This window comes from Geotrypetes seraphini, chromosome 7, assembly GCF_902459505.1.
Source record: "Geotrypetes seraphini chromosome 7, aGeoSer1.1, whole genome shotgun sequence".
Lineage (NCBI taxonomy): Eukaryota > Metazoa > Chordata > Amphibia > Gymnophiona > Dermophiidae > Geotrypetes > Geotrypetes seraphini.
Window position 1 is genome coordinate 128,968,989 of NC_047090.1, and position 20,258 is coordinate 128,989,246.

The 20,258-nt window shown below is 47.3% G+C and overlaps 1 protein-coding gene across 3 annotated transcripts in view; it reads left to right on the forward strand.

The window, feature by feature from the left end:
- Positions 1 to 20,258, forward strand: part of PRPF39 (pre-mRNA processing factor 39) — a 271,712-nt gene that overhangs the window by 107,906 nt on the left and 143,548 nt on the right. For all 3 annotated transcript variants that reach the window (XM_033951797.1, XM_033951798.1, XM_033951799.1), the window contains exon 6: positions 13,042 to 13,192. In XM_033951797.1, the coding sequence (XP_033807688.1) occupies positions 13,042 to 13,192 (151 nt within the window). The remainder of the gene's footprint in view (positions 1 to 13,041; positions 13,193 to 20,258) is intronic.

A 20,258-nucleotide genomic window follows, 5' to 3' on the forward strand; every position in this document is an offset into this window, starting at 1 on the left:
AATTCCTCCCATACCACAATTCTGAGGAGGTTTTGATTTTTCTGTACTACAGATCCACAAGCAAGATACAACTAATGCACAGAACTGGAACACAGCCTCAAGATTTTAAAACAAGCATATGGCTTTAACAAGGCACAGATCTGCCATGACAAAAAACACAGCCCAAATTTGCCATGGCAAAAAGGAAAAGCAAAGCAGTTAAGACTCCGACAGAAAACACAAAATAATGGGACAGAAATGTTAATATTTTGAGGAATCTGGCTGGAATTGCTGCATAGCAATAACTGACAAAGAATAGTTGTCAAAATGGGGGAAAAAATAGATCTTTTTCATAAAGCTAGTTGCAGTCCTCCCTTTCCCTTACCTTCTCTTCTTGAAACTGGCGATTTCTATAAGGCTATGCACTGTATTACAGCTGGAGCCTTGAAGTCACATCGGGTTGCCTGCTAGAAAAGTCTCCTCCGATGCAACCGGAAACAGGAAGTTGCGTCGGAGGAGACTTTCCCAGCAAGCAACGCGACGCAACTTCAAGGCTCCGGCTGTAATATAGCACATAGCCTTATAGAAATTGCCAGTATCAACAACAAGAGAAGGTAAGGGAAAAAGGAGGGAGGGAGATGCATGGCCGGCCGGCAGGAGAGAGGGGGCTGCCGGATCAAACGCTCTTCACCACACGTTCACGCTCGTTCACCGCCCCGTGCTAACCATTCACCGCTCCACGGGGCGGTGAATGGCCTTGTTCCTGATCTCGCGGTGACCTTTTTTTTTTGGTTACCGTTTTGGCAGGTTACCCGCGGCTAGCCGCGGGTAACAGCCACCGTGTCATTCTCTACTGGTGACTTTCTGAGGGAGCTCCCATGGGCCATGCTTTGGCATCACAGTCCTCTCCCCTCATCAGATTGCAGAATGTTTTTCCTTCAAACCTTAGACCTGGACTAACCTATGCTGTCCCATGCTACACCCAGCATTAACAGATAAGCACTCTGATAAAAAAAAAAAAAAAATTTTACAAGAAGGTCTCTTCTCTTTTAGATATGTCAAGCTGCAACACCCACAGATAGTAAGGATCTCAATCTTTCCTTCAATCCTGTAAGTCTCCAATGAGGGGAAATTGTGCATACCTTCTGCAAGATCTTTACCTGCATAATTGCCTGAAAGTCTGTTCAGTCTCCATAACTTCTGAGACTCTTGAGCTACAATACAATGTTCAAGCAGCGCCTGATCATATTCTTTTTGCAATTTCCCTACCATTCTATGGTCTCCAAGTCTGCCATCATAATATCCAAAGAAATAAAAAAAAACTCAAAAATAATGGAAGGTAAACAAATAAGTACAAAAGCAAAAAATCCTCCCAAACCCCAAGAATAGTAACTGGACAAGGGAGAGAGACAAAAGCAGGAACGGCTAAACTATACACACCACCCTTTCAATGATACCTGAGATATAAGTATGTTGTACGGGAGAGCCCTCAGTAACACAGCCACCCACTAGAAAACCAGTGGTATAGGCTGTCACTTGGCTTACACCCAAACGAATGTTAACTGTGAAACATCCCCGGGCTCTACTCTGTATATTTTTTACCATAAAGTGCACCCAACAGTGCTAAGTGTGAAAAAAGATATAAATAAATAAAAAAAACACACTTTACCATCCACTACAATTGTCTCTGCCCCTTGTCCAGGGGGCCAAACGTCCAAGTCCAGCTAAGCAAAAAAACCAACAGGAAGTACTTAGCTTCTCCGTGGAGACAAACAGCCAGCAAAGATATTTTTCGTCCAACGGGACTCCGTTTCGGGGGTGCACACCCCCTTCTTCAGGAACGGCTGGGCTGCGCTGTGATCATCCAAATCATCCGGCATAGCAAGAACTGGCACAGCGGGAAATGGCTCTGAACCGAACAGAACGCCTCCAATTTAAACAGCAGACCCAATGATGTGATTGGATAAAAAAGAAGAAGCACATGACTCCAAGGGACCGCAAAGAGATCAGAAAAACACGGCCCGGAGTCAACTAAGGTGGAGAACTGCTGAGAAAATAAAAAAAAATTGATGACGAATAACAGATCTAACCACCAGAAAAACACAATTAATTAAAAGGTATGTTGCCATTCAATGTAATCATTGTGTCCCATGGGGGCTAACGCTTGGAGTTCAAAAATCCAATACTGCTCCTTCCGTTGTAACCACAGTACTTTATCTCCCTGATGACTCTCATAGACCTGTTCAATAATGGACCAACGTAAATCCTGAAAAGTATGTCCCAACTGGATACAATGAGGCACCAACGGGGAATTCATTGACTGAGTATTTATACGTGAGCGGTGCTCAATCAAACGAGTTTTGATTTTTCTTTGAGTACGGCCCACGTATACCATATGACAAGAGCATCATAATATCCAAGGCATCAAAGACTCCCACTTATGCAACTCCAGAAAGGGCTGCCGTCATTTAGATTCTACCGGACTTACAATCTACCAAGCTTCTATACTTTCATCAGTTTCAAACCTTGCATTCCAACTTTCCATCTTACAGCAATTGGGTACAGCTTCACCTGAGGCTATTCCCGATCTACATGTGACTCTTCAAGAATCCACCGATCACTTAATTGGAAGCAATTACAATGCTTCTGATAGGCTGCCTTGGATAGCAACAGTTGCTTTAGCTGCCTGTGGCATTGAATGGCTACAGACCTCAGAGAATATCTTCCTAATTGCTTGACAGATGCTCCCTCTTTTAGGGGACAGCCTCTTTGGAGGGGATCCCGAACAGATCGGAGAAAGTTATCATGCTGCTGTACCAGGCCATGTTGCGACCCCACCTGGAATTAGACTTACAGAAGTTGGCGCAGACTTACAGAAGCGCACAATCCCTTCGTTTTTGCTGAAGGTGGTGTTGGCCTTTCATATCAATCAGGAGGACTGGTTACCCATGTTCCATCCTATGAGTTCCAGGAAAAGAGACAAAGTGTTAGAATTGTTAGATGTGCAGACAGTTCTTCTCCGTTATCTCAAAGTGACGAATGAATTTTGTGTATCAGATCATCTTTTTGTCCTCACCAGTGCTGCTAAGCTAGGTAAACCAGCATCTAAGGCAGGGGTGTCCAATGTCGGTCCTCGAGGGGAGCAGTCCAGTCGGGTTTTCTGGATTTCCCCAATGAATATGCATGAGATCTATTTGCATGCACTGCTTTCAATGCATATTCATTGAGGAAAACCCGACTGGATTGCGGCCCTCGAGGACCGACATTGGACACCCCTGATCTAAGGCGACCATTTCTAGATGGATTTGTAGTAATGTAAGGCAATCATATTGGCATACATTTGCTATGGAAAACAGCCACCAATTTCTTTGAGAGCAAACTCCATTAGAGGCGCGGCTTCTTTGTGGATGGAGTCTAGGGCAGTTCCTCCCAAGGAGATTTGTAGGGCAGCTATGTGGTCCACTCTCTATGCATTTTTACAAAATTTTATAAAGATGTGACGGTACAAGTGGATACAGCCTTTGGGTCCTCAGTTTTAAGGGCAGGGTTGTGTGTCCTGCCTTACACTCAGGAGTTGTGTCTAGGAGTCCTGACATTCTGCCCCATCAGTTGGAATTTGCCTGTTTACTGCTTCAGAGTGTATGTCTATTGCTGGAGATCTTCTCCTGCTAGTCTGATATGAAGAGTAAAATATTGAACATATAAAAAAAGGAAAAAGTGAGAGTCTCGCAGCTCCATAAGTATTGGTGCTGGTTGCACTTTGACAGGTGGGTTGTTTATTCCACCTGGGTTTATGTTATGGATTGATTAACATGGTTCAATTTTGTTGTACAGAGCAGAACAAAAATATATTATTGAGGATGATCCCTGTACAGCCAGTGGAGAAGGAGGTGGAGTTGAAGAATGTAAATTTCATCCTTCTGCAACAACTCACAGTTTGGGGGATATAGTCAGGACTACTAGACACATGTACAGTATCAGAAAGAAAATTCAGGTAAGAACCTGATCCTCTGGAGCAGTGTTTTTCAATGCATGATCCAGGGGCCAAAGGTGGCCCCTGGAAACCTTTGGGGTAGCCTCTGTTTTCTGTCTGGGCTACTCTTTCTTTTTTTTTTTTTTAACGTATTTTTATTAACAGTGAAAAGTACACCACCCAACAGGGTACAATCTCAAAAAGCATCAATAGAAAAACGGTCCAATATAATTGGTAGAAAACATAAAACATACAACTGGCCCCCTAGGCAAGCCCCTCTGAGAAATGCAAAAAGAGAACATCAAAGAGTAATAAACTGGGTTGGCCTAGAGAGGGACAAAATAGGACATAGAATAAACAAGGAAGCCTTAAAGCAAGTACGGTGACCATTCACCTTTTTGTTATATAGGGGTCCTAAAAGGACCATGCAGAACAAGCATCACCACACACACAACCACATCCACACCTCTCAGCAGAACACTGACCCCCCATACACTCCAGAAACCCCCTCCCCCCAACCCCCCATCCCCAAGGCACCAAAAAGAAGCAAAGAAACAGAGCAAAGCAAAGGCACAGTAGAACCGATGTAGAGGAGCATGCCCAAGCCAATACTCCCCACACCGGCGCTCATGATGACACCAAGTCCCGCAGTCTCACCCACAAACTGACATAGTGCTGCTTAACCACATTCAGGGACCCAACATAAGACCGAATTTCAAACAAAGCCACTTCCCGGATTCTACTCCTCCAAAGGGGAATCGGAGGCGAATCCACCGACAACCAGTAAGTCAGGATCAATTTCTTCACTAGGAAGATAGCATTATAGAAGAAGCGACATTGGGGGACGGTAAATCCCTGGTCCTGGAGGGAGACCTGCAGACCCGGGAGAAGGAACCCATAATCCCACTCTACAGGGCGTTGAACAGCACGCTCCAAGAGAGGAAGAACCTCCTGCCATATACTCAGTAGGGGGCATTCCAGAAAGGAGTGTATGTACGTGCCAGCCTGGCCCTTACATTTAATACAGATAGCACTGCCCCAAAGCCCTAGGCGCGCCCCTCGCTGCGTCGTGAGATATGCTCGGTGGAGGATTTTAAACTGGAGCTCCTGGAAATCGGCCGATTTAGTAAAAGAGTAGAGAGTCTGAAAACAGGCCAAAAATTGCGGCTCAGTGATACTCTGCCCCAAATCCCGTTCCCAGGAAGAGCACAAAGGGGTAAGCACCGACAGGGGAAGGGAAGATTTAAGTATTCGGTACCAGTGTGCAAGTGTATTAGCCAACGGCGGGGTGGCCGAAAAAAGGGCATCCAAGCGCCCCTTAACCCATGCCCCCTCCCGACCTCTTCGTTCAGCATCCCAGTAATGACGAAGTTGAAAGTAGGAGAATAAATAGCAAGAGGGAAGGCCCCACCTATCTCGGATTTGTTGGAATGAGAGAAAACCCTCGGTGGACAAGTCAAGCAATTGTTCCATAGCCACACAACCCTTATCCGCCCATATCCGAAACACCGACCGGCCCCAGCCCGGGAGAAACTAGGAGTTGCCCTCCAAACGCAAGAAAGGGGATGTCTCCGGAGGCAGCTGTTGTCTACGGTGCCACCACCGCCAGGCCATCCGGAAGGGACGTAGAAAACGAAAGCAGGCCTGATACCTCCTCCCTGGATCCACCTGATAGTGAAGCATATTCAAGAAATGAAAGGGGGAACTCCAACCGGCCACCCAGCCCTGGGGGGAATAACGAGAACATCCAGTGTGTCCCTCATGAATCCAACGGAAGAGTGATGCAACATTATAGAGCCTGATATCAGGAACATTAAGACCACCCAAACATTTATCCAGAGTAAGTTTAAGCATTGCAATCCGTGGTGCCCGGGATCTCCAAATAAAACGTGTAATAGCCAATTTAAAAGCAAGTTCATCCCGACGACGAAACCAAAGAGGCATAGTCTGCAAGGGGTACAGAAGTTTCGGAACCAAGACCATCTTCACCAAAGCTACCCGTCCCAAAACGCCCAACGGCAGCTCTTACCAGGCCTGGCACAACTTCCCAATGGTCTCAAGGGGACGCCTAACATTGGCATTGTAGAGAGTAGGTAAATCAGTACTGAGGTAGATTCCTAAGTAGCGCATCGGTTTTGCCGTAGGAGCAATAGGCAACAGAGCATGCCAAGGCTCCGACGGGCCTCCTGACAACAGTAAGAGTTCCGACTTGCTACAGTTGACTTGTAAACCAGACAGAGCTCCAAAGGCTCGGATCACAGCTAAGGCTCTCTGCAGGTGAGGGGTGACCTGTTCTAAGTAAAGTAAGATATCATCAGCGAAAAGGCTGATTTTACACTCCTGTCCTCTCATCGAGATTTCCTGGATAGTCCCATCCTGCCGAATCTTAGCAGCCAAAGGCTCGATAGCTAAAAGGAAAAGTAGGGGGGCAAAGGGCAGCCCTGTCGCGTACCCCTCTGCAGGCCAAAATCGGGTGTAAGACCCCCGTTGATCATCAAGCGCGCCCTAGGATTAGTGTACAAAGCCGTCACCCAGGCCAGAAACCCCCCCCCCCCCCCGAAAGCCACCCCGGCGCAGAACCCAAAAAAGATAATCCCACGAGATATTATCGAACGCCTTCTCCATGTCCAAACCCGCCACGGCCTCCAAACCACCCCGACTCGCCCAATCATAAATCGCTCCCAGAACCTTCAACAAATTCATGGAGGCGTAGCGCCTTGGCACAAAACCAACCTGGTCAGGGTGAATGAGGGCAGGAAGAAAGCAATTCAGTCGCCTCGCCAGAGTCATAGCCAAGAGTTTAATATCCTGATCCAAAAGGGAAATGGGACGGAATGACCCCACCAGATCCGGGTCCTTACCCGGCTTGGGAAGCAAAACCACATGAGCCATATTATCTGGGAAGGAGCCTCCCGTTTCTGCCACCGTGTTATACATCGCACTCAGTGGCTGAACCACCAAATCCGCAAGAATCCGGTAGTATTCCGGGCCAAAACCATCCGGGCCCGGCGCCTTCGTCAATTTAAGAGACCGAATGGAGACACGCAACTCTTCCTCAGAGATCGAGAGACTCAGAGGCTGCTTGATCCTCTTCCAACTGTGGCAAAGACAGGGCCTGAAAGAAATCAGCGAGAGCATTCATATCCAACGGGTGTTTCCCATAAAGGCCCTCGTAGTACCGGATAAACTGTTCAGCTATCTGGTGTTCCCCCTCATGCCGAACCCCCTTAGTGTCACGAATAGCCGTAATAATTTGACGTTTTTTGTAGGGGCGTACCAGATTCACCAAAAGCTTCCCCGTTTTACCTCCCCATCTATACAAATTATAACGTTGGAACGAGAGGGACTGCTCTGCACGCTGGTGAAGCAACTCCTCAATGTGCTCCCTAATCCTCTTATATTCCAATCTGTCCGAGTCCGACAAAGAAGAAATATGCACCCTGTGAAACAGATGTAACGTATGAGTAAGTGACAAAAGCTCCCCCTCCCGGGCTTTATGCTGAGCAGCCATATAGGCTAACACATAAGAAGTTGCCTCCGCTGAGGCAGACCAGAGGTCCATCTCGCCCAGCGGTCCGCTCTCGTGGCGGCCCATCAGGCCCACTGCCTGAACAGTGGTCTCTGACTAATTTTACAATTTACCTCTAATCCTATCCCTAAAACCTTACTCTACTCTTATCTGTACCCCTCAATCTCTTGGTCCTCCAGGTACCTGTCCAGACCTTCTTTGAAGCCCTGTAGCGTGCTTCTGCTTATCACATCCTCCGGTAGCGCGTTCCATGTATCCACCACCCTCTGGGTGAAAAAGAACTTCCTGGCATTTGTTCTAAACCTTTCCCCTCTCAATTTCTCTGACTGCCCCCTTGTACTTGTGGTTCCCCATAGTTTAAAAAATCTGTCAATGTCCACTTTTTCTATGCCCTTCATGATCTTGAAGGTTTCTATCATGTCTCCTCTAAGTCGTCGCTTTTCCAGCGAGAAAAGCCCCAGCTTTTTCAGTCTGTCAGTATATGAGAGGTCCCCCATACCCTTTATTAGCTTAGTTGCTTTTTATTAGCTTAGTTGCTCTTCTCTGGACTCTCTCAAGTACCGCCATGTCCTTCTTGAGGTACGGCGACCAGTACTGGACACAGTACTCCAGGTGTGGGCGCACTATTGCACGATACAGTGGCAGGATGACTTACTTCGTCCTGGTCGTGATACCTTTCTTAATGATACCCAACATTCTGTTCGCTTTCCTTGAGGCTGTGGCGCACTGCGCCGACGCCTTCAATGTTGTGTCTACCATCATTCCCAGGTCTCTTTCAAGGTTGCTCACCCCTAGCGGTGATCCCCCCATCTTGTAAGTGAACATCGGGTTCTTTTTCCCAACATGCATGACCTTGCATTTCCCTATGTTGAAGCTCATTTGCCATTTTTTTGGCCCACTCTTCCAGCATTGTCAGATCTTTTTGGAGGTCTTCGCAGTCCTCCATGATTTTGACCCTGCTGTATAGTTTAGTGTCATCCACAAATTTAATAACCTCACATTTTGTTCCTGCCTCCAGGTCGTTAATAAATATATTGAACAGAAGCGGTCCCAGCACAGACCCCTGTGGAATTCCGCTCGTGACCCATTTCCAATCTGAGTAATGGCCCTTTACTCCAACCCTCTGTTTCCTGTTCGCCAGCCAGTTTTTGATCCATCGGTGGACCACCCCTTGCACCCCGTGGCTCCATAGCTTCCTTAGCAGTCTTTCGTGTGGTACCTTGTCAAAGGCTTTTTGGAAGTCAAGGTAAATGATGTCTATGGATTCCCCTTTATCCACCTGGCTGTTTACCCCCTCAAAGAAGTGTAATAAGTTTGTGAGGCATGACCTGCCCTTGCAGAAGCCATGCTGGCTCGACTTTAGCCGCCCATTGTTTTCGATGTGTTCCCAGATGCTGTCTTTAATCAGCGCTTCCATCATCTTTCCCGGGACCGAGGTCAAGCTCACCGGCCTGTAGTTTCCCGGGTCTCCCCTTGAGCCTTTCTTAAAGATGGGCGTGACATTTGCTATTTTCCAGTCCTCCGGAATCTCTCCAGTTTTTAAGGATAGGTTGCATATCTGTCGAAGTAGTTCAGCTATTTCGTTCCTTAGTTCCTTGAGTACCCTTGGGTGAATGCCGTCCGGACCTGGCGATTTGTCGCTCTTTAGCCTGTCTATTTGCCTGAGGACATCCACCTTGCTCACCTCTAGTTGGACCAGATTTTCATCCTGATCTCCTTTTATGATCTGCTCGGGTTCCGGAATGTTGGTTGTGTCCTCCCTTGTGAAAACTGACGTGAAGAACTCATTTAACCTGTCCGCTTTCTCCTTTTCCTCTTTTACCACTCCCTTTTTATCTCCATCATCCAAGGGTCCCACACATGCCCCCTCAGGACTGCTTTAGATGCATACCAAAAAGAGACCGGTCCTATCTCCGGAGTAGCGTTAGTGGCCTGATAATCAACCCAACGTGCCCGTAAGAAAGTCCGAAATTTGGGATCATGGTACAAATGCGGTGCAATTTTCCAAGAGGATGCTTTACATCCAGCGGCAAGGGTCAAGGTAAGGTTCACGGTAGCATGATCAGAGATCGTGGCTTCAATAATCTCTGATTTAGTAGCCCGAGAAAACAATCTCTGATCAGGAAGGATGTAATCCAAACGTGCATACACTTTGTGAACATGGGAATAAAAGGTATAGTCAGAATCATAAGGATGGAGTGCCCGCCAGACATCTACAAGGCCCAAATGTTGTATCAGGAAACCCACCCCCTTGTTGTCATGGTCTTTCAAACTAACCCTAGGGGGTTTACAATCCACCCCTGGGTCTGCCGTGATGTTCAGATCTCCCCCCAGAATCAACAGGTAGCCAGGATAAGCCGATACCAAAGAAAAAACTGTGGAAAAAAATTTATGACAGTAGGCGTTCGGGGCATACAAGTTACAGAAAAGCAGCTTCAGGCCCCACACTCCCCCCAGTACACCCCTCTCTGTCCAGGAACTGTTTGTGTAATGTGAAGGGTAACCTCTTATGGAGCAAAATTGCTACTCCCCGCTGTCGCCCCCCATAAGTGGAGGAGTAGATGTCCCCGACCCATTTAGCATGTTCGCTCTGGGTCAGATGAGTCTCCTGCAGGAAAGCCACATCCGCTCTCAACTTGCGCAGGCCAGTCAAAATGCGAGATCTTTTAACTGGGGACCTGATGCCATCAACATTAAAGGTGACTACCTTCAAATCAGCCATGGCCAGGGAAGAAAGACAGACAACACAGCAAAAGGAGAGAGGGAACACCCCCCCTCCCCCTAAGAAACAGGAGGTCAGCCATGCTCCCCAAGCCGCACAGAAACAGAACAGGTATAGGTAGAGCTAAGTGGTGCAAACGGAACCTCCCAGCCAAGCTCCGCCGTTCCCAAAGAAAAAGTGCCTTCACGCCAGTCAACCAGTGCCCCTACCCAACCCCCCCCCCACAAACCTCACCGAAGCACACACAACCCCCATTCACATCCCTGCCCCGATCAACCCCACAGCCCACTACCCCCCTCCCCCACCCCCCATGCCTCACTCACCCCTCCAGCATACAATTCCATAAGCACCCCCAGCTCGCCCGGAGACACCCCCCCCCACACTGAAGTCCCTTCCCGCATCCCAAAGGACTCCACAGCCTGAAAAGTCACAGAAGATCACCAGCAAGGCCTGAGTAAAAGCTGCCCAGAGGCCAAACCCGATTCAAAGACAGATATGCCCCGCCAGAAAGTCCTCAGAGATGTACAGGTCCCTGCCACCACTGGAAGTAGAGGCACATTGCCGCCCTCAGGATTGGGCCTCTAGAAACAACAAAGCAGGTAAGGGCAGGCTATCCGCCCCAACAGGGGCCACAGACCCGCAATGATAGTCCTGGACGGTAGTCAAACAAGTCTCCGGGGCCCACAGGAATCCAAACCCAGCCCCGCAGTGTAGTCAAAGAGGAAGCACTGCAAAGCCCTGGTCAAATGCTCAGGCAGGCAGCTTCGCCAACAGAGCCTTGGCCTCCTCCGCGGTGGTCAAATTGAAGGTCTTTCCATCCTGCCAGACCCTTAGCTTAGCTGGGAACACCAGTGCAAATTTGACTCCCCGGTTATGCAGATCCGTACAGAATGGCGCCATGATCTTCCGTTGGGCCGCCATCCGCACGGAATAATCATTAAACAGCAGCACCCGGGAGCCTTTGTATTCCAGGGCCCCTGCCCTGCGATAAGCCCGTAGAAGCATCTCCTTTTCCCGCCAGTTGACATAGCGGGCTATGGCCGTTCTCACTCTCCCCCCTCCACAGGCTTCGCTCCCATGCTGTGGGCACGCTCACACTCAAAGCCCGCGGCGTCCCCAGTCAGGCCAAGTTGCTCAGGCAGCCACTTACTAAAGATCCCATAGAGGTCCGGATCGTGCACTGTCTCCGGGAGCCCGATCAGCCGCAGGTTATTTCGACGGCTCCTGTTCTCCTGCTCTTCCAAGTTAGCGAGCAGCTCCTGAGATGTTTTTTGCAGCTCCGCCACCTGAGCTGCCAGGCCCGTGCACGTGTCCTCTTGATCGGACCCCCGTTGCTCGACTTCCGTAAGGCGTTGGCTGTGGGAATCAAATTTCTCATGCATCTCATCCACAGCCAACTGGATTTTATTTAGCCTGTCCGCCAGCGTCGCCGACACCGATCGTGTGATGTCTGTAATCCAGTCACCCGCAGGAATGGTGAAAGTAGCTGGTTCCGCCGCCATTTTGGAGGGGGTAAGAGGAGGCTTATCCCTGGCGCCCCGTGCAGATTTTATGGGCATACCCAGCTCCGGTGCGAAACCTCCCAAGGCTTTGCCAGGCAGCAGAGAGAGTCCCCCAGCCAGGAAACCACACAGTGCCGCAATGGGTGCAGAAAGAGCAGGTAATTTAGCTGATTATCTCTCTGTGGGGCAGGAGCTCTCCTTGTGCACGTCTAGCTAGGCAGGCTGCATCACGTGACCTCCTACTCTGTTTCTTTACCTTGGCTTGGGACAGAAAGGGAATAGTGGATGGGGGGGGGAGGGAAGAGCAAAAAATGCATTTGGAAATGCTCACAATTTTGAAAATACCCTCCAATTAAGTTTGAAGCTGGACTGATGAAGGATGGGTGTCATAGACACGCATTGGTCATCAGAATCATGGTCCTACATGGGAAGATATTAAGATGGCTATCCTTCAGCTCATTAGAATCCAGTGACCCTATCTTAAAAATTAAAGACCCCTGCTCTAGGGGGTCAGGTTGACAAAAGTGCTTCAGATAGTCTTGTTTTACAACATGTTTAAATTTGAGATGTACACTAAGTATAGATTTTAATCTTTCGAGTTTCTGGTTAGTGTATACAGTACATGATCCCCAGGACAAGCAGGCAGCCTATTCTCACATATGGGTTATGTCATCAGCGGAGCCCGGATGCGGAAGCTCGCAAGCAGACTTGCTTGAAGAAACTCAAAGTTTTGAGTCGACTGCACCGCACATGCACGAGTGCCTTCCCGCCCACCATAGGGCGCGTCTCCTCAGTTCTCAGTTTTCCGTGGAGCCGAGAAGTCCGTCTTTGACTCTCTGCGTTTAACTTCGTTACTTCATGCCTTCTCTGAACCGCGGTTTGTATTTTTTCTTCACGAATCGCTGTTCTTACTTTATTTCTAGTTTAAAAAAAAAACCCAAAACATTTTTATTCTCTTAAATTACCAACACTCCCACCATCTCATTTTGGTTAGCTTGGAGGTCACCCACATGTGAGAATAGGCTGCTTGCTTGTCCTGGGATAAAGCACAGTTACTTATCGTAACAGGTGTTATCCAGGGACAGCAGGCAGCTATTCTCACAACCCACCCACCTCCCCTGGTTGGCTTCTCTGCTAGCTATCTGAACTGAGGAGACGCGCCCTACACTAGGCGGGAAGGCACTCACGCATGCGCGGTGTGGTCGTCTCGAAACTTTGAGTTTCTTCAAGCAAGTCTGCTTGCGAGTTTCCGCATCCGGGCTCCACTGATGATGTCACCCATATGTGAGAATAGGAGCCTGTTATGGTAAGTAACTGTTCTTTATTTTTCTTCCAGGTTCAGAGAACACATACAGAATAACCTACCTAGAGAATGTTTAACAGCAGACAAGTTTATTCAGCTGCGCAAAGAATTGGCTTCTGTCAGTGGCCATGGTACTGGAGGTGACATACCATCTGGGCTTGAAGAGATAACAGACCCAGCAAAGGTGTTAAGATTTTTACATTAAGGAGAATTACAGCGCACTTACTGCATGCTAAGGCATGGATAAATACATTGTATGTTTTTAATAGAATTTTATATTCTGCTTATCAAAACAGTGCAAAACAGATTACAAAGAGTAATGAAACAACATAACTGCAGTTCTACTGCAGATTTTTCAAAATTTCTGCCGCAGATTTGAAAAAAAAAAAAAATAAAAGTGGGCAGTCGGTCCATAGGGGCCAGAGCGACAAGAATCAAATGGCAGACCAAGCCACAGAAGTTGATCCAACACCTTTTTTTTTTTTTTAATTTCTTTATTCTTTTTCAAACTTACATCAAGTGCACAAAAAGAACAACATGAAATACTATCGTACAACACTTGAACATCATACATTATATTCTTAATATGTAAATTAATTAAAAACCCTCCCCCTCCCATCTTTCTATACAATCATTAAAACTATCATATTCCTTCAAAATTTCAATTTTGCTACATCTTATCTTCCAATCTCCCCACCTCCCTATGTATATTATCAAAGAAAAATGATGCCTATTCACTACAAAAATCAACCATCGGTCTCCATATCTTTAAAAAAATTTTATAACTTCCTTTCTGTATTGCAATTGCTCTTTCCATCTTGTAAATATGACACAGGGAATTCCACCAAAACGTATAATTGAGATTACTATAATTTTTCCAGTTGTTAGTAATATGTTGCATAGCAACACCCGTCATTATCATCAAAAGCTTATTGTTATGTGTTGATAATTGACTTTTTTTCCTCATAGACATACCGAACAGAACAGTATCATATGATATTTCCACATGATTTTCCAATTAGCAATTTATTTGAGACCAAATTGAATTCCAAAAATTCCTAATGCAGGAGCAATAAAAAATTAGATGATCCAATGTCCCCACTTCTAGATTACAGTGCCAGCATCTATTAGATTTAGAGCTATCCAACTTTTGTAAACGAACTGGGGTCCAAATAGCTCCATGTAATAAAAAGAACCAAGTTTGTCTCATAGATGCTGACACTGTACATCTCATTCTCCAAGACCAAATTCGTGGCCATTGAGAAGCAGAAATATTATGCTTAATCTCAATGCTCCAAATGTCTCTCAGACCAGTTTTTGGCTTTTTATTTAAAAATCCAGATAATAATTTATACCACTGTGCGGCTAGATGTCCCATGAAATCAGCCTGGAAACATAGGAACTCCAAACTATATTGAGTATTAAGAGTTTTCCATTCAGGGAACCCCACCTGAATAGCCTGCTTCAGCTGCAACCATTTAAAACTTTGTGATTTATCAAGACCAAATCTAATTTGCAACTGTGAAAAGTCAAGCAGTTTACCATTTAAAATAACATCATTTAAAGTTCTTATGCCTGCTATAATCCAGTGTTTCCATAAGATTTGAGCTCCGCCAATTCGAATCTTGGAGTTTATCAATAAAGATTGATTTGTTGATTTGCTTATTGGAATAGATGTTAGATTACTAATGTATCTCAAAGTTTTCCATGTATCAATCAAAATTCTGTTCTGTTTATATCTTCTAGGCATTTTTAGACTAACAACATGAACTAAATGTAAAGGAAACATAAGACGCCACTCCAAATATAACCAATCTGGAGCATTATCATAGAGTTCTGGGAGGATCCAATACATACCCTGGCTTAAAATATAGGCTTGATGGTACCTATAAAAGTTTGGAAATTTAACCCCTCCCTCCTCAATTGGCTTTTGTAGAGATACTAGAGCAATCCTAGGTCTTTTACCCAGCCAAATAAATTTCGTAAGAATACCATTAAGTTTTTTATAAAATGACCCCTGAAAAAATATTGGTATCATATGATCCAACACCTTTAATAAACAACAATTGCAAGAGGGGTAAAAAAGCACAAAACCCAACTTAGCTAAGTTTCGCCCTGATGGGCTGCTTCAGGGGCTATAAAACTGTTAAAACAAATAATCATAATTAGAGTAATACAAATTAGAATTATAATTAGAATAATACAAAACCACTAAAAAGATAAAAAACTACTAGTGTTTCAGTCCGTTACATTAACGGGTGCTAGTAAAGCCTCCTTCCCTCACATGTCCCCTGGTTTTCAGCCCCAGCTCCAGCTCCAAACCCATTTTACCCCCCCCCCCCCCAGCTCCCTTCTCCCATCTTTTCCCTTTCAGCCCCAGCCCCCTTTTCTCACCAGCAGCATTTCCCTCCCCACTCCACTTCCCTGTGCAGTAGCAGCAGAAGCATACCCTCCCCCTCCATTTTCCTGTGCAGCAGCATTTCCCTCCCCCAACCCACTTCTCTGCAGCAGCAGCAGCACCTCTTCCGTGCTCCCCCTGTCCCTCTTCCTTGCTCCCCCGGTCCAGCAGCACCTCTTCCCTGCTCCCCCGGTCCAGTAGCATCTCTTTCCTGCTCCCCGGTCCCTCTTCCCTGCTCCCCCGGTCTAGCAGCTTCTCTTCCCTGCTCCCCCCCTCACTGCCTTCCATACTTTGTCCCTCCCGCACCCTCCGAAGCCAACCTGCCTGCCAGCCACCCCTCCGCCACTATCGCCGCTGTGCAGCCGACCCCACTGACCCTCCCACCGCGAATCGACCATCAAACCTACTTGCTCCAGCAGCAGCCGCATCACACTAAAGACGCTGCTTCTTGGCCTTCCCATGCTCTGATTTCCTCTGCTGGTGTCTCTGATGATGTCATCAGAGATGCGGCAGAGGAAATCAGAGCATGGGAAGGCCGCGAAGCAGCGTCTTTAGTGTGATGCAGCCGCTGCTGAAGCCGGGAGGTTTGTGCGTCTTTTGATGGGAGGGTCAATGGGGGTTCGTGTGCACCCGGGAAGGGGGTGACGACGGTGGCAAACTTACAGTGAGGGCCGGAGCTGGCAAGTCCGCTGTGAGAGAGAGAGATGCGTGGTAAGCGCGCATGCACACTTTTCCGACCACGGAACTACAGATCAGGTAACATGGCGGTAAGAGTGCGCATGCGCTTAGCATTTTATTCTAGTAGATGTAAATCAAAATGATATTAAAAAGAAATGTAAAAGACTATCATTTAAAGGTAAAAAAACCACGATTAATCCAAAAATTATATATTTCAACATATAAACTTATAACATAAAACTTAGTATAGCTTTAGTCTCCTAAAATGTGTATAAGCACAAAACTAATCACAAACAGCATATATTCCTTTTAGTCAGTAAAATCAACAAGCAGCATACAATCCACAGAGGTAAAAACAGGGAGAAGGGGAAAATATGAAAAAGGATCTGCAAAAGTTAGAGGAATGGTCTAATGCCTGGCAACTAAAATTCAATGCAAAGAAATGCAGAGTAATGCATTTGGGGATTAATAATAGGAAGGAACCGTATATGCTGGGAGGAGAGAAGCTGATATGCACGGACGGGGAGAGGGACCTTGGGGTGATAGTGTCCGAAGAGCTAAAGGCTGTATAAAGAGAGGCGTAGTCAGTAGAAGGAAGAAGGTGTTGATGCCCCTGTACAGGTCATTGGTGAGGCCCCACTTGGAGTATTGTGTTCAGTTTTGGAGACCGTATCTGGCGAAAGACGTAAGAAGACTTGAGGCGGCCAGAGGAGGGCGACGAAAATGATAGGAGGCTTGCGCCAGAAGACGTATGAGGAGAGACTGGAAGCCCTGAATATGTATACCCTAGAGGAAAGGAGAGACAGGGGAGATATGATTCAGACGTTCAAATACTTAAAGGGTATTAACGTAGAACAAAATCTTTTCCAGAGAAAGGAAAATGGTAAAACCAGAGGACATAATTTGAGGTTGAGGGGTGGTAGATTCAGGGGCAATGTTAGGAAATTCTACTTTACGGAGAGGGTGGTGGATGCCTGGAATGCGCTCCCGAGAGAGGTGGTGGAGAGTAAAACTGTGACTGAGTTCAAAGAAGCGTGGGATGAACACAGAAGATTTAGAATCAGAAAATAATATTAAAGATTGAACTAGGCCAGTTACTGGGCAGACTTGTACGGTCTGTGTCTGTGCATGGCCGTTTGGAGGAGGATGGGCAGGGGAGGACTTCAATGGCTGGGAGGGTGTAGATGGGCTGGAGTAAGTCTTAACAGAGATTTCGGCAGTTGGAACCCAAGCACAGTACCGGGTAAAGCTTTGGATTCTCGCCCAGAAATAGCTAAGAAGAAAAAAAAAAAAATTTAAATTGAATCAGGTTGGGCAGACTGGATGGACCATTCGGGTCTTTATCTGCCGTCATCTACTATGTTACTATGTTATGTTACTAGTTATTCAATCACAGAGACAGTCACAGGCAGCCCACATTCCCTGGGATTCTAAAATACTTTGTAATGGTATAAAACTTGAACCAAACTTCTAAGTGTGTAGTTATAAAACCAGTCACAAGCAATAAAAGTTTTTCTCTAAAAAGTATGCAGTCATAGAGCTGGTCACTAGCAGTATTCATTAGTCTATAAAACTAATACACTTCCTTTAGTTAGAAGAATTCACAAAGGTTTAAAAAGGCTTCTAAAAGGTATGCAATCACAAAGCGAAAACAAAAAACAGTATACAAACCTGGGTTTAAAACTTAAACCAGGCTTCTAGTAAGTATGCACATATAAATACGGTCACAAGCAGCAAATAAGATTAATACAGGTTCTTTTCTAAATGGTGTGCAGTCATAGAGCTGGTCACTAACAGTAATCATACCCTTTAGTTAAAAAAGCCTTCAAAAAGTTCTATAAAAAAGAAAAGCACCTAACAGGTATGCTGTGTGATTTGTTTTCATGATTGAACACCTTTTATGTGCTTTTCTTTTTTATACCACCACCTTTAGAAGCCTAAATTCTTAAAGAACATTCTTATTGAATTCTCAAATATAGGCTATTATCCCAGGACAAGCAGGCAGGTATTCTCACTAGTGGGTGATGTCATCCGACAGAGCCCCGATACGGACATCTTGCAAGCATGTCTTGCTTGAAGAAACTCAGAAGTTTCGAGATGCCCGCACCGCGCATGCGCCAGTGCCTTCCCGCCCGATGCTCCGGGCGTGTCTCCTCAGTTCTTTTTCTTCCGCGGAGCTGAGAAGTCTATCTTCAATTTGCGCCCATTGAATATCTTTTTTTGCCTTCTTTTTGCCGCAGGTTGAGTTCTTTTGGGCTCTCCTGTGCGTTTATTTCTTTCTTTGATTTCTTTAAAAAAAAAAAAAAAAAAAATTTTCCTTCCGACTCCGGGTCGGCCACGTGGCTGAGGCCCCGCACCTTCGACCTTGCGGCGGAGCTTTTCCGGCCTATGTCCCGGCCGATTACCGGTTTCAAAAAGTGTAGCAAGTGCCAGCGCGCGATTTCGCTCACGGACCCTCATCGACGCTGCTTACAGTGTCTGGGACCGGATCACGTCCCGAAATCGTGCCGGCCTTGCTCCACTCTGACGGCGAGAGCGTTTAAGCGCCGCTGTCTGCTCTGGGAGTCCATGTTCAAGATGGAAGCTTCGTCAGATCCTGCAGCATCGACATCGACGGCTTCGACTCCTTCAGCGAAGTCAGCTGCCTCCCCAGCTGCTCCGGGCCTCCTGAAGCCGGCATCATTCACCCCGGTTTCGGCCCAGGCTTCGGCGCCGGTGCCTTCCTCCGTCTCCTCGGAGCAGGTATCGACCCCTACAGTTCCACCGGTGGTGCTCAAGGTGCCGAAAGCTGGCAAGCAGAAGCACACTGCACCGAAGGAGCACGGAGACCGTGCGGAAGGGCCCCCTTTTGGTGCGGATCCCTCCATATCGGCTTCGCTGCGGTCCATTCTGGAGGCTCAGTTCGTTGAACTCATGCAAACCATGAGGCCTCGACTGATTGCCACCATCCAGGGTGACCTCCCTGCTTCGGCTTCGAGGGGCGGACCGCCCCCTCCTCCTCCTCCTCGCCGCATGACCTCGTTGCTCGGCGAGGAGGAGCGGCGAGCGGTGTCCGGGTCCTCGAGGAGGTCCTCCGATAGTGCTTTGCCTCCTTTGGAACCGATTCCCTCGAGGAGGGCTTCTCTTAGTGATATGCCTCCCTGGGAGCCCATTCCCTCGAGGAAACCCTCATTTAGTGACCTGCCTCCCTTGGAACCGATTACTCCGCCCCATGATTCAGTGTGGCATCCACCTTCGGGGCCATCCAGTCCGGGGCATAGCAGGAAGCAGGACGAGTTCTTCCAAACTCCCTATCAAGCCTGGGCGACGCCCAGAGAAGCACCGACTCTTCTACCTTTGCGATCGACGACATCGAGTCCGATCTGCTCCTTGGAAGCGTCTGACCCAGTCTCTCACAGAAGGACTCGATCCCCTTCCAGGCATCGAGAGGGGCATCGGTCCAGGCATTCTTCGAAGCATTCCTCTCGACACTCAACCGTCTCGCCTCAGAAGAAGTTGCCTCGGTTGGGGTATGCTGCTTCGATGGGGTCTCCTCCGGGCCTGTAGTTCGAGGACCACGAGGTTTTCTACTCGTCCTGTTGCTCGCAGGCCTCTTTGGAGCCTGAAGCTTCGTCTTCTTCTAGTCCGTCTCGCGGACCGGCGACGGCGGACCAACTGTCCTTTTCATCGTTTCTCAGGCAGATGGCGGATGACTTGGACATTACTCTAGATGCGGGGTCTCGATATTCCAAGGAGTACCTCGATACCATGCACTTGCCTCGGCCTCCGGCAGAGTCCTTGCGGCTTCCCCTGCACAAGCTCCTTGACCAGACCTTCATGCGCTGCTTCGAGTCTCCTTACTCTATCCCTGCGGTCCCTGGCAAATTGGATTTGCGGTACCGCACGGTACATCATAAAGGCTTCAAGGGTCCTCAGCTTTCTCACCAGTCCCTCCTGGACGAATCTTCGCTCAAGCTGTCTCATCCTGGCCAGGTCTATGCTTCCGGGTCGCAAGGGCAGAACCATGGATAAGTTTGGGCGACGCATCTATCAGAATTCGATGATGGCGTCTAGAGTCCTGAATTATAACTTCCACTTTGCAACCTACTTGGAATTTTTTCTGCCTGTGCTTCGAAAGTTCACTCCATATATCGAGTCCCAGGCTAGGTTTGAGTTTGAGGAAGTGGTTGCTTCG